Source organism: Callorhinus ursinus, unplaced genomic scaffold (assembly GCF_003265705.2).
Source record: "Callorhinus ursinus isolate GAN/ISIS: 27379988/994484 unplaced genomic scaffold, GSC_fseal_2.0 scaffold20, whole genome shotgun sequence".
Taxonomy (NCBI): domain Eukaryota; kingdom Metazoa; phylum Chordata; class Mammalia; order Carnivora; family Otariidae; genus Callorhinus; species Callorhinus ursinus.
In genome coordinates, this window is record NW_027397082.1 from 15633237 (window position 1) to 15646829 (window position 13593).

General features: G+C 41.8%; 1 protein-coding gene across 2 annotated transcripts in view; it reads right to left on the minus strand.

Moving 5' to 3' along the window:
- The window catches only part of SORCS3 (sortilin related VPS10 domain containing receptor 3), a 615618-nt gene that overhangs the window by 150646 nt on the left and 451379 nt on the right, over positions 1–13593 (minus strand). For both annotated transcript variants that reach the window (XM_073904225.1, XM_025881120.2), the window contains exon 6: positions 11706–11770. In XM_073904225.1, coding sequence (XP_073760326.1) covers positions 11706–11770 — 65 coding nt within the window. The remainder of the gene's footprint in view (positions 1–11705; positions 11771–13593) is intronic.

Consider the following 13593-nt stretch of genomic DNA (forward strand, 5'->3'; position numbering starts at 1 on the left):
AACTACCAAAATTGAACCAGGAAGAAATAGAAAACCTGAACAGACCTATAACCACTAAGGAAATTGAAACAGTCATCAAAAATCTCCCAAGAAACAAAAGCCCGGGGCCAGATGGCTTCCCGGGGGAATTCTATCAGACATTTCAAGAAGAATTAATACCTATTCTCCTGAAACTGTTCCAAAAAATAGAAATGGAAGGGAAACTTCCAAACTCATTTTATGAGGCCAGCATTACCTTGATCCCAAAACCAGACAAAGACCCCATCAAAAAAGAGAATTACAGACCAATATCCTTGATGAACATGGATGCAAAAATTCTCACCAAAATACTAGCCAATAGGATCCAACAGTACATTAAAAGGATTATTCACCACGACCAAGTGGGATTTATTCCTGGGCTGCAAGGCTGGTTCAACATCTGCAAATCAATCAACGTGATACAATACATTAACAAAAGAAAGAACAAGAATCATATGATCCTCTCAATAGATGCAGAAAAAGCATTTGACAAAGTACAACATCCTTTCTTGATCAAAACTCTTCAGAGTATAGGGATAGAGGGTACATACCTCAATATCATAAAAGCCATCTATGAAAAACCTACAGCGAGTATCATTCTCAATGGGGAAAGGCTGAGAGCCTTTCCCCTAAGGTCAGGAACGCGGCAGGGATGTCCACTCTCACCACTGCTATTCAACATAGTATTAGAAGTCCTAGCCACAGCAATCAGACAACAAAAAGAAATCAAAGGCATCCAAATCGGCAAAGAGGAAGTCAAACTCTCACTCTTTGCAGATGATATGATACTGTACGTGGAAAACCCAAAAGACTCCACCCCAAAACTGCTAGAACTCATACAGGAATTCAGTAAAGTAGCAGGATATAAAATCAATGCACAGAAATCAGTGGCATTCCTATACACCAACAACAAGACAGAAGAGAGACAAATCAAGGAGTCGATCCCATTTACAATTGCACCCAAAACCATTAGATACCTAGGAATAAATCTAACCAAAGAGGCAAAGGATCTGTACTCAGAAAACTATAAAATACTCATGAAAGAAATTGAAGAAGACACAAAGAAATGGAAAAACGTTCCATGCTCATGGATTGGGAGAATCAACATTGTGAAGATGTCAATGCTACCTAGAGCAATCTACACATTCAATGCAATCCCCATCAAAATACCATCCACTTTTTTCAAAGAAATGGAACAAATAATCCTAAAATTTGTATGGAACCAGAAGAGACCCCGAATAGCCAGAGGAATACTGAAAAAGAAAAGCAAAGCTGGCGGCATCACAATTCCGGACTTCCAGCTCTATTACAAAGCTGTCATCATCAAGACAGTATGGTACTGGCACAAAAACAGACGCATAGATCAATGGAACAGAATCGAGAGCCCAGAAATGGACCCTCAACTCTATGGTCAACTTATCTTTGACAAAGCAGGAAAGAATGTCCAATGGCAAAAAGACAGTCTCTTCAACAAATGGTGTTGGGAAAATTGGACAGCCACATGCAGAAGAATGAAACTGGACCATTTCCTTACACCACACACAAGAATAGACTCCAAATGGTTGAAAGACCTAAACGTGAGACAGGAGTCCATCCAAATCCTAAAGGAGAACACAGGTAGCAACCTTTTCGACCTTAGCCGCAGCAACTTCTTCCTAGAAACATCGCCAAAGGCACGGGAAGCCCGGGCAAAAATGAACTATTGGGATTTCATCAAGATAAAAAGCTTTTGCACAGCAAAAGAAACAGTCCACAAAACCAAAAGACAACCGACAGAATGGGAGAAAATATTTGCAAACGACATATCAGATAAAGGGCTAGTATCCAAAATCTATAAAGAACTTATCAAACTCAACACCCAAAGAACAAATAATCCAATCAAGAAATGGGCAGAAGACATGAACAGACATTTCTCCAAAGAAGACATCCAAATGGCCAACAGGCACATGAAAAAGTGCTCCACATCACTCGGCATCAGGGAAATCCAAATCAAAACCTCAATGAGATACCACCTCACACCCGTCAGAATGGCTAAAATTAACAAGTCAGGGAACGACAGATGTTGGCGGGGATGTGGAGAAAGGGGAACCCTCCTACACTGTTGGTGGGAATGCAAGCTGGTGCAACCACTCTGGAAAACAGTATGGAGGTTCCTCAAACAGTTGAAATTAGAGCTACCGTTCGATCCAGCAATTGCACTACTGGGTATTTACCACAAAGATACAAATGTAGGGACCCGAAGGGGTACGTGTACCCCAATGTTTATAGCAGCAATGTCCACAATAGCCAAACTGTGGAAAGAGCCAAGATGCCCATCGACAGATGAATGGATAAAGAAGATGTGGTATATATACACAATGGAATATTATGCAGCCATCAAAAGGAATGAGATCTTGCCATTTGCAACGACGTGGATGGAACTGGAGGGTGTTATGCTGAGTGAAATAAGTCAATCAGAGAAAGACATGTATCACATGACCTCACTGATATGAGGAATTCTTAATCTCAGGAAACAAACTGAGTGTTACTGGAGTGGTTGGGGGTGGGAGGGATGGGATGGCTGGGTGATAGACATTGGGGAGGGTATGTGCTACGGTGAGCGCTGTGAATTGTGCAAGACTGTTGAATCACAGATCTGTACTTCTGAAACAAATAACGCAACATATTTTAAGAAAAAAGGAAAAGAAGAAGATAACAGGAGAGGAAGAAAAGGGGAGTATGTCAGAGGGGGAGACGAACCATGAGAGATGATGGACTCTGAAAAACTGAGGGTTCTAGAGGGTAGGGGGGTGGGGGGATGGGTTAGCCTGGTGATGGGTATTGAGGAGGGCACGTTTTGCATGGTGCACTGGGTGTTATGAACAAACAATGAATCATGGAACACTGCATCAAAAACTAATGATGTAATATATGGTGATTAACATAACAATAAAAAAATTAAAAAAAAAAGAAAGTTCTCCAAGGTCAAACAGCTTCTAAATGACCAAAATAATTCTTCAGCTCAACTCTTATGGCACCAAGGTGATGCCCTTTTAGTGACACCCAATTGTCTTCTGGATGGAGAATGCAGGGTGTGTGTGTGTGTGTGTGTGTGTGTGTGTGTGTGTGTGCATGTGTCTGAGTGTATATTGGGGATGTTAAGGAGAATTCACAGGGGACATTCTGAGGAAAATGACTTCTAGAAGACAATGGGAGAAAAAGTCATTTGAATCCTGAATTGCATGGTAGAAACAGGTTTCACACTGCTCTTAACCAAACTGGCTGGCTTGCCTTGTTTAAGCCCTGCCAGGACAAGAGAGAATTCAATGGCTTCAGCATATAATCTGGAAGTCTGACTCCCAAAAAGAAAGGACAGGAGTGGGCTGGAGTGGAGATTCCTACATCAAAACAAGAACAGGGACCAGTTCATGCTGGGAGTTCTCCAGCCTGTGGAAGCCAGGATGAGAGAGAGGATGGTCAAAGTCACATACGATACAGAAGAGCCACCCTCTGTGCTGTGGCACCTGCAGTCCCTCCAGACTAGAGCAGGGCTGTCCAACGCACATACAATGTGAGTCACAAAGAGCCTTTATTACAAAGTCAATCGAAAAGTGAAATTAATTGTAACATAGTTTATTTAACCCCAAATAGCCAAAATATTACGATTTCATCATGTAATCAATATAAAAATTATTAATGGGTTATTTTCCATCCTCGAATTCGTAGTACATCTTTGAAACCTGGTGTGTGTTTTGCACACACGTCACATCTCAATCCGGACAGCACGTTTCAAGTGCTCAGCAACCCCATGTGATGATGTGGCTGCCACACTGAACAGCACAGGTCCCCGTCCCCCTTTCTACCATCCTCCTGGGAAAATCCAAGTCATCTCCCAAGATGCAGCCTCTTCTATGTGGCCTGCGGTTACTCCTCAGCAGTGGGAGTACCCTTCCTTTTGGTTCCTGTAGCACTTTCTTCAGGAGATTTAAGTCAGAGGATCAGTGGCTTTCAGCACATTAAATCACAATAACAATCTGTGTATCTATCTGCCTCTCCCCTCCCCTGTGCACTTCCCAGTCCCAGTTGTGTCCTATTCATCTGTATACTCCCCACAGCTTAGCACAGCGCAGTGCTGATCAGAGTGGGGTCCACAGACCATCAGCAGCACCGGGGAGCTTGTCAGACTATGGAATGTGTGTTTTAACAAGCTCTCCAGATGGTTCATATATGCATGTTACATCTGGGGATGCTCAGATCTAGTGCAGTGGTTTTCAGTCCTGCTTGCATTTTAGAATCACCAGGACAATTTTATAAAGGGCCAATGCCCAGGACCTTCCCCGTGTGTGTGTGTGTGTGTGTGTAAGTTCTCCAGGTAATTATAATTAATGCTAGGCTTTGAGAACCACTGTCTTCTACACATGGGAAAGTGCTCCATTTCAATGAACTGAATGTCAGAGGGTGAATAAACAGGAAACACACATTTCTACATTGCTATGAGTATGAATGCCTGCATCCCTGTCTTGCTCTGGGAACTACATAGAGTAACATTTAATTGTTTCATAGCCATATCTTGTTTCTATTCTCTGAACATTCTCACGGGTTTTAAACCATTTCTACTACTACTTATGAATCTCTCCCTCTCACCTCAACAAGTAATATGGCTTTAGACACATGAAAGTTATCTTGACTTGGAAAGTGCTTATAGTGAGTTATGATTTATTATGATTTTGTCTTGAGAGACAAAAGGGAAAGAAAGAAGGCAAAGAAAGACATGTCTGCCCTATTTGTATGTTCTCATTTCCAGCCCTATGAACCCATGCATTTTCCACAACAGGGTAATTCCAGACTCCAACATCAAGGCTCTTTCTTCATGCTTATGAGGATGGAACTGTGCTGTGCTGTAATCCCAGCATCAACTGAGGTCAGGGATCCTCAAAGCAGTGCTCCTGAATGGGTCACCTGCATCAGAATCCTATCCGGACCATGCCTAGCAATATATAGACTCCCTACAGCAGACCATTTAAACCAAAATCTCTGGGGTGGGATCGATCCCAGGAACCAGGAAACCAGGGAACCAGGTTGCCAGAGGATCATGAGTATTAGAAGCTGAGAGAAACGACCATAGGAACTGTGCTGCAGGAAGAAACAGAGAATGGAATTTTACTGCTCAAGTCACCTTTGAGGGTAATTTGCTAAATAGTAACTAGCAAATCCAGAACATGGGGTAAATGGTCTGAAAGGGGCTGATTAAGGAACAGGCTCTCCAAGATGGAGAAAAAAAAAAAAGGAGAATAACAAAGGAAAGTCAGAGGAAGGAAAAATAACAATTATCTAACATCTACTAGTTCTTTTGATTTAAGATTTTCAGAGAATTATTTTCATTTTAAACATATGGGCTAGAAAAATCTAAGTTTCAACTGACTTCAAATATACCAAAAAGAAAGAAGTAACCTCTCCTGTGAGCTCCTAACGTGTCCTGTGTGTAACTATTACAAGGCAATCAGTTATTCAGGAACTGCTGGGATATCTGTCTGCCTATTCCCTTTTAGAATACAGACTTTGGGGGCAGAGATCATGTCTTATTCCCTCTTTATATCTCTAGAAATCCATGCCATGACTAGTATCCAGTAGATGCCCAGTAAGTATCCTATAAACAAATTAGACAGAAAAATGAAAAAATTATTAATTCTGTTTCATTTTACAATGAAGGAACAGGAACCTCAAGAATTTTAGTTGCTTCCTGGAAATACAGCCTCTCAGTGGAAAAAACTGAAATTAAGATCTAGGTTTCTATTTTCCCAGGCTGCTTGCCTATGAATATCTGAAAGACCATTTCTCCCTGCTCCACAAAAGGATAAACATAAATTGCAAACATGGCCCCCATGGAGACAGAACTGGAGGGATGATAGTGTTTCTGGTGCCTCTCCCACTACCCGCTCCCTGCCCCCAACCCCCCGGTCCAGGACCGTCCAACCCTCTGCCAGGGAGTGGAGACTGTACTCATTCCAGCAGTCTGCCCGGGCCCACCTGCCTCTCTTGGCAGGTAGAAAGCACAGGCTATCTCAGCAAGCACAGTGTCACCAGACAAGAAAGGACCTGGACACAGAGCTGGGAGTGACTAAGAAGCCTCTCTGACCAATGCACCACCCCTGAGAAGCAGGGTGCAGGATGCCACCTGGTCTCATCACAGACACCATTCTCTCTCTGTTCCTTTCCCCTGTCCCGGTCAAGGAGATCAGACACAAGCCAGCCCCCTTCTCTATCTCCCAGCACCATTCCTGAGTTAGGAGCCAAGTTAGGCAGGATGGGGGACTAGGGAAACATAGCAAAGCCGCCTTGTGCACCAGAGATGGGGGCATAGCAGTGTCGGGAGAAACATCTCAGAGCTGCGGTCTGAATAAGCTGGAATGGGTGCTTGCTTTTTATCTGTCAGCTGTTATGGCTTAAACATTAAACATGCCAACAGAAGAGGCAGAGAGAAAGGAACTTGAAACAACCAGGTGGGACTGTCTAGTATAATCCATATCTAAGGTCACAGCTAGGAAATTACAATGGTAATATGAAAGCTTTTTCATTATAAAGGTAAAAATAGCCTTTGATGCTTGGTGTCTTAATGTGGATCGTGGCTCAGGAAGCTCCCTACCCATTCCTCTGCAGGACGTCCCCAGGATACCTTTACTGGCCTTTTCTCCCTCCATCTCTAATAGCCACAGACCATAATCCACAGCCTTGCACACACCACTCTTCATGGGTGAACTCTGGGCACATGCGAGGCTCTCTGCTCTATCCAGAATGTTCTGATAAATTCCTACTAATCTCTAAAGTGCCAGATCAAACACTTTGTCTTTTTAAGAAGTTTCCCCCAACTTTCTTAGACTATTAGCCATACTCCCATTTGTAACTCAACATATGTCCAACTCTATGAATATTCCTGTCAGCTTGTGCTAGAACTACTCAAATCCTTAATGTTTCCCTAGCCAGTCTACAAGCCCCCTGAGGTGAAGATAGTATCACATTCACCTCTATGTCCCCTCAGTGACCAGATTAGACAGATTTTAAATAAACACTGAATAAAAGAAGAAATAAGTGGATCAAGAAACTGATTAATTAATTAATCAGAAAAGGTAGGAAGTTCTATAAAACTAGAAGCCAAGAACTGTGTTCTCTAGTTTTTCCTCAATATAGGTTATATTAGTATTAATTTTAAATATTTATTTAAGTAACCTCAATATCCAATGTGGGGCTCAAACTCATGACCCCGAGATCAAAAAATGGCATGCTCTTCCAACTAAGCCGGCCAGGCGCCCTCCCTTTTTTCCTTACATATTTATTTTAGTATTTTTTTAAATACAAATTTCTTTCAATTTCTACACAGTAATTTTTTTGGCATACAGTTCTAAAGTTTTAACAGACATATGGATTTATGTGACCACCACCACAGTCAGGTTGCCAAATATTTGTATCACCCTGAAAAATTCCCTCATGCTTCTTTCTTGGGAAATACTTCCCCCACCCTGGAAACCACTGATCTATTTCTGCATCATTACAGTTTTGCCTTTTCCATATGATCATATAAATGGAATCATACAGTGTGTAACCTTTTGAGATTGTCTTATTTTACCCAGTATAATGCCTCTGAAATTCATCTATTTTCTTTTACAGATGTATGACAGCTCACTTATCCATCCATCCATTCAAGGATATTTAAGGATATTTAGGCTGTTTCCAGTTTTGGGTGATTATTAAGTCTGCTACAGACATTTGTGTACAGGTTTTTGTGTGATTATAACATTTCTCTAGGATAAATATGCGGGAGTGAGATTGCTGAATCATAAGGTGTGTGTAACTTTATAAGAAATTGCCAAATATTTTTCCAGAGTGACTGTAATATTTAGTATCCCCACCAGTAATATATGAGAGTTCCAATAGTTTTCAATCCTTGTCAGCACTTGGTATTACCAGTTTTGTTATTTTAGCAATTCCAATAGGTATTTATGTAATGATATCTCATTATGGTTTTAATCTGCATTTCCCTAATGTCTAATGATGTTGAGCATCATGTCATCTGCCTATTTGTCATTCTTAGATCTTCTCTGGTAAGTGGTCTGTTCAAACTTTTGCCTATTTTTAAAAAATTGCATTGTTTCTTATTGCTATGTCTTGAAAGTCCCTTCTATGTTCTGACCACAAGTCCCTTGTTAAATGTGTAATCTGCAAATATTTTCTCCTAGTGTCTTCATTGTACCTTCAGCAGAGCAAATGTTTTTTAATTTTGATGAAGTCTATTTATCAATTCTTTATTTTGTCAATCTTGCTCTTGATGCCAACCCACAGTTGTGGAGATTTTCTTCCATGTTTTTTCCTATATGTTTTATAATTTTATATTTAACATTTAGAAATATCCATTTTAGAGTTAAATTTGTTTAAGTTGCGAATCATAGGCTGAAGTTCACTTTTCTCCCATATGGCTGCCCAATTTTTTTCAATACCATTTGTTAAAAATTACATCCTTTCTCCACTGAATTTGTTGTCTCCTGCAACTTTGCTCAACCTACTTATTGGTTCTAGGAGTTTTTTATTTTTGTAGATTTCTTGGGATATTCTACATACACAATTGTGTCAATGAGGATAATAATAGTTTTAATTTTTCCTTTGCAATCTGTATGAAGTGCATTTGCATTTCATTTTTCTTCCTTTATTGCTCAGGCTAGGACTTTCAGCATGATGTTGAATATGTGTGGTGAGGCTAAATAAACATCTCTTCCTTCTTCCTCCTCTTATACGGAAAGTATTCAGTATCTCATCATTAAATATGATGTTAATTGCATGTCTGTTGTAGACATCTTTTGTTAGAGGTTCCCTTCTATTTCTAGTGTATTAAGAGTTTTGTGCTTTAGGGCGCCTGGGTGGCTCAGTTGGTTAAGCGACTGCCTTCGGCTCAGGTCATGATCCTGGAGTCCCGGGATCGAGTCCCACATCGGGCTCCCTCCTCGGCAGGGAGTCTTGTTTCTCCCTCTGACCCTCTTCCCTCTCGTGCTCTCATTCTCTCTCTCTCAAATAAATAAATAAAATTTTTTTAAAAAAAAGAGTTTTGTGCTTTAGTTTTTATTCTGTCACTAGCTAACTGTATGAATTTGGGCAAATTTTATTTCAAACTACCATGTCAGAAAAAAAAAGGAAATAAAATACATGCTGTACCTTTTTGTGATGATTAAAACATGAAGATGTGTGTGTATGTGTGATTTTATAAGTAAGAAAGCTCTCACCACATAGCACAAAAGAAAGGCATCATGCATTTCATTAAGAGATGTAAAATACAATCTCTCCAGGTTAATGCAGTCTTGTTATATGTGTCTTCTAAATAAACGTGAGTTAGAGCCAGTCTAAGTTGAGAGAAGATTAACTATTGAGAAACTGATTTTAAAAAACCTAGAAAATGGAACATAACCAATATATACTATACTTTAACCTAAGCGTGGCTCATGACATTTATCCCTGCTATAGTCCTGTCTGCTTTCTTTGATTCTTGACAATAGGCCAGAAACTATCCTATGTGTTTTACATTTTTTAATCTCATAAAATTTTGCAGCAGTCCTGCACCACAGGCCTTATCCAAATTTGGATCAGAATTCTTAAACTTTCATAAAATAGGTTTAAGCTTACTCTAAGAAATTAGCTTAATAAAACAAAACATGGGAGCTGTCCAACAGTAGAAAAGGATGTGTCTAATTAAGCCTGAAGTCAGGGAACCTGAGGACACACTCTCAGAAGTTTTCAGGGAAGGGATTCCTACACTAGGTAGGAGGTCAGAAAAATCCTATCAAGTTTTACCAACTCTAAAATACTAGAGCCAGCCTAGATCACATATAAGGCATAAAAAGGTTGACATGGGAAGCCACGCCAAGGCAGGGATCATACCAAAAACTGGCGTGTGGGTCATCTGAGAGCTAATACCTGCCCTCCTGCTGCAGCCCTGGTTTGCTCCTTCATACCCCTGCCTCTCACTCTTCCCCCAGTTTCTTTCTCAGCAGTAAGAGTCATATCATATAATCTTAGATCCAAGCTTTACCACCCTTCTGATCAGTGAATTTGAATACGTGGTATTATTTTCCTGTCTTTTTTTTAAAGATTTATTTATTTATTTTAAAAAGAGAGAGAGAGAGAGCATGAGTGGGAAGGGCAGAGGGAGAAGGAGAGAGAGAATCTCAAGCAGACTCCATGCTAAGTGCAGAGCCCGATGCACGGCTTGATCTCACGACCCTGAGATCAAGACCTGAGCCAAAACCAAGAGTTGGACACGGAACTGACTGAGCCACCCAGGTGCCCCTATTTTCCTAAATCTTAAATAGCTCTTCTGTTAAAAAACTTTTTTTAAGAGTGTGGACCATCCTTCATCCTTGTCTGCTTCAGAGACTTACATTTATTCAAGGACGAAACAAGACCAATTAAAACACACACACACGCGCGCGCGCAGAGAAAGAAAGACAAAAATTAAGGATTCAGCAGAATGTCAGACATATAGTAACAAATGTGGCTATCTTTTAAGTCTTTTAAAAATTAAAAAAAAAGCAAATGAAATATTCCCCAAAATGCATGTTTCTGGCATATGGACTAAGCACATGTAGTTTTACTTAATGTATTCTGAATGATACTCCAACACCCACAGCCAGGTCAAAACTGAACGTCCTTACATCTATACATTTTGTAATTTCTATAACATCCTTCTCCATTTGGTTAGCCTATAACTCTCTGAGGTGGGCAGGGCAAGATGAGTATTCTCAGACGATGGAGGGATTTAACACAGAGATCAGAGGGAGTTTCCCCAGACCCCATCACTAGTGGGTGGCAGAACCCAAGACCCCAACTCACAAACAGGTGCCTATTCTGCTGTATCCCTCCATCACTACTATTTCTATAGACTTTGGCTCTATTGTTGACCTATGCTAATTATATTCTTATCTATTTCATATAGATCATATATTTTCACATATTTTATATATGTTTTAGTTGACTTTAAGCTGACTTTTCTGGGTAGAGAAGAGCCTTATAATAATATGATCAACTCCAGGAAGAGTAAAATGCTTAAAGCAGTGCAAAATGATATGTTATCAGTCAAATTCAGTGTAACATGTACGCAGGTGCACAATGTACAAAGGGGTCACGTTTTCAAGATCCCAGGATTCTACTGCTTGTTTGTAGGGACAATATAGTTTGCTCACCACTGTATCTCCAGGGCCTAGAACAATGCCTGGTACACAGTAGTCTGTCCTTACATATTCATGGAATGAATGAATAAACAGTTTGGAAAAAATTTCCCAGTGACTTTTTTTGGTAAGCTTAACTATATGAAGGGTTAATTTTTAAAGCTGGCAGCCCCTGTAATTTGCTGTGTGAATGCAAAGTACTGTGATGAGCTATGGACACCCCTATCTGAATTACACTGAAGATGCCAGGAAATCACTAACAGGAGCCTCAAAATTCATCACATTAACTCACATCCCCAGAAAATTCATTCCTGAGGGTTTATTTCAATAAAACATCTCCCTCGGGACCAGAGGCCTCTCCCCCTACTCTGGGAAATAGGATGGATCTGGCAGTAATGGAGCTCAGGGCTTTTCATCTTTTCAAGCCATTAAAATGCAAATTGGGGGAGGAGAGGGACCTGCTGGCAGATCTCCCCTGGCCTCACCCACGGCCTCAGCACTCACATCCATCGGCGGTCCGCACCTCCATGTGCACCAGGTCTGCTTCCTTATCCAATCCAGCCACCGACCTGGGGAAGGAAGGAGACACAGAAGCTTAGTGAGCACATGGACGGCAGACGACAAAATTGGGAAAGCATTTCAGGGCTATTACTCAGAGAGCCACTTCAGCAGAGTATGGCCACTGATGATCCTGGCAGATACAGCTGTCACCTGTAATGCTCACAACTAAGGAGCCTGGAATGGTATCAGGGAGTCAGTGACTCTCAAAACAAAACAAAACAAAACAAAAAAACCATGAAAGAGGACAGAGTCTAGAGAAATCCAGGTCCAAACCTCTGTCCTTGCCTCTTCTCTACCACCTGGCACCTAAGAAGTTCTCTCTTCCCCACTATCTTCCTTCTTCCCACAACTCCCACCACCCACACACCCCCCTCCCGCCCCGGTCTTGCCATGCCTGATTCTTTCCAGCACTTTGCGCCCCTCTGTCCTCCCGCTGGGAGTGTGCTATTCCCCACCCTGTCCTGTCCTCTGAGGAGGGTGTTTTAGCCTCCGCTCTGGCTATTTGCTTCAGGGCACTGTTGCCTTCCCAAGTTTGATGCTATCTGCCCTTCCTTCCTCCTGCCCAGAAACAATGAACATCTGACGACAAACATTTTTAAAATCTGGTCTGACAAGAACAAAATTCTCCTAGGTATCAGGGTGGGAGAGCTTAAAAGTCTATGGCCAATAGCCAAAAGAAGACAGGCTGAAAATCCTTACAGACTAATTCTTGTGGGCCTCCGACCTTGCGCACGTAAAGCCCAGTCAGCCATCCCCCATGTGAGATATCCAGCCTGGAGGATGACCCAAAAAGTCAGCTAAAAGAGGTAACACAGACATTAAAACATCCATGCACTAGAGAGATCACATAATCCACTCTCTTAGCAAGCTCTTACTCACAGTCTACTTACTCTTATTTTAAATATCATTCTAAGATGGGCTTTCTGGCTTTCCCGTCTTCAGCAAGTCAGAAAGAGTAGAATTTAAAAGGATGAGAATCAACAGCTGATACCCAGACAGCAAGAACATGGAAAAACCTATGAAAAACAGACCTAAGAACTCAAAACCCAATCCTTTACACCATAAATCTCTACACTTCTCACTGGCCCTGAGGCCATTACCAAATTAGAGCAGAGTACAGTATCTGACACCTGTGCCGAGAGGAGGGAGGCAGAGAAAACAGGAAGCAGGGGGGCAAGGGACATCCCACATCAAAATGGCTAGAAATGGCTGAGATGCGTTCTCACCATGAACCGACCCATCCAGCATAGTGCCACACAACCAGGAGGGAACCTCCAACTCCCAGCTTCTCACCCAGGAGCAAAGGGTATGGTCTCCACATCTAGAATCTCAACTTTTAAGGCTTGCACCAGAGGGAAGGGCTCCCAAAACACCTAGCTCTGAAAGCCAGTGGGGCTTATGTCCACTAGACGATAGCAAACAAAGAAGCAAATCTTCATGGGTGCAGGAGCAAACACTGCAGCAATTGCCCTAGGATTCAGTGTACCTTCTCCCCATCTTTCCCTGAAAGTGGTTTATCTGCATACTTTAAAAGCTGCTGCTTAAGGGCTAGGCTTCTAATTTAGCAGGCTTCAAGGGGCTGATTGTGATTCTCCCCAGAGATGGAGGAAGCCCACTGACACCTTTCCCATCTTCTCTCTGTAGCCCACTCCAAGTTGTCAGTAGCTCTCTGGAAGGAGTAGTGCACATGACCACACCCCAGCTTTCAGGGCTGCTCCTCAGGGGATGGGTCCCCAGATTGCCGGGCTCTGATAGCCAACAGGGCTTCACTCATGAGTCCCAGAGGACTGCAGCAAACGAAGAAGCAGTTCTTAACCATCTACTTCCCCAA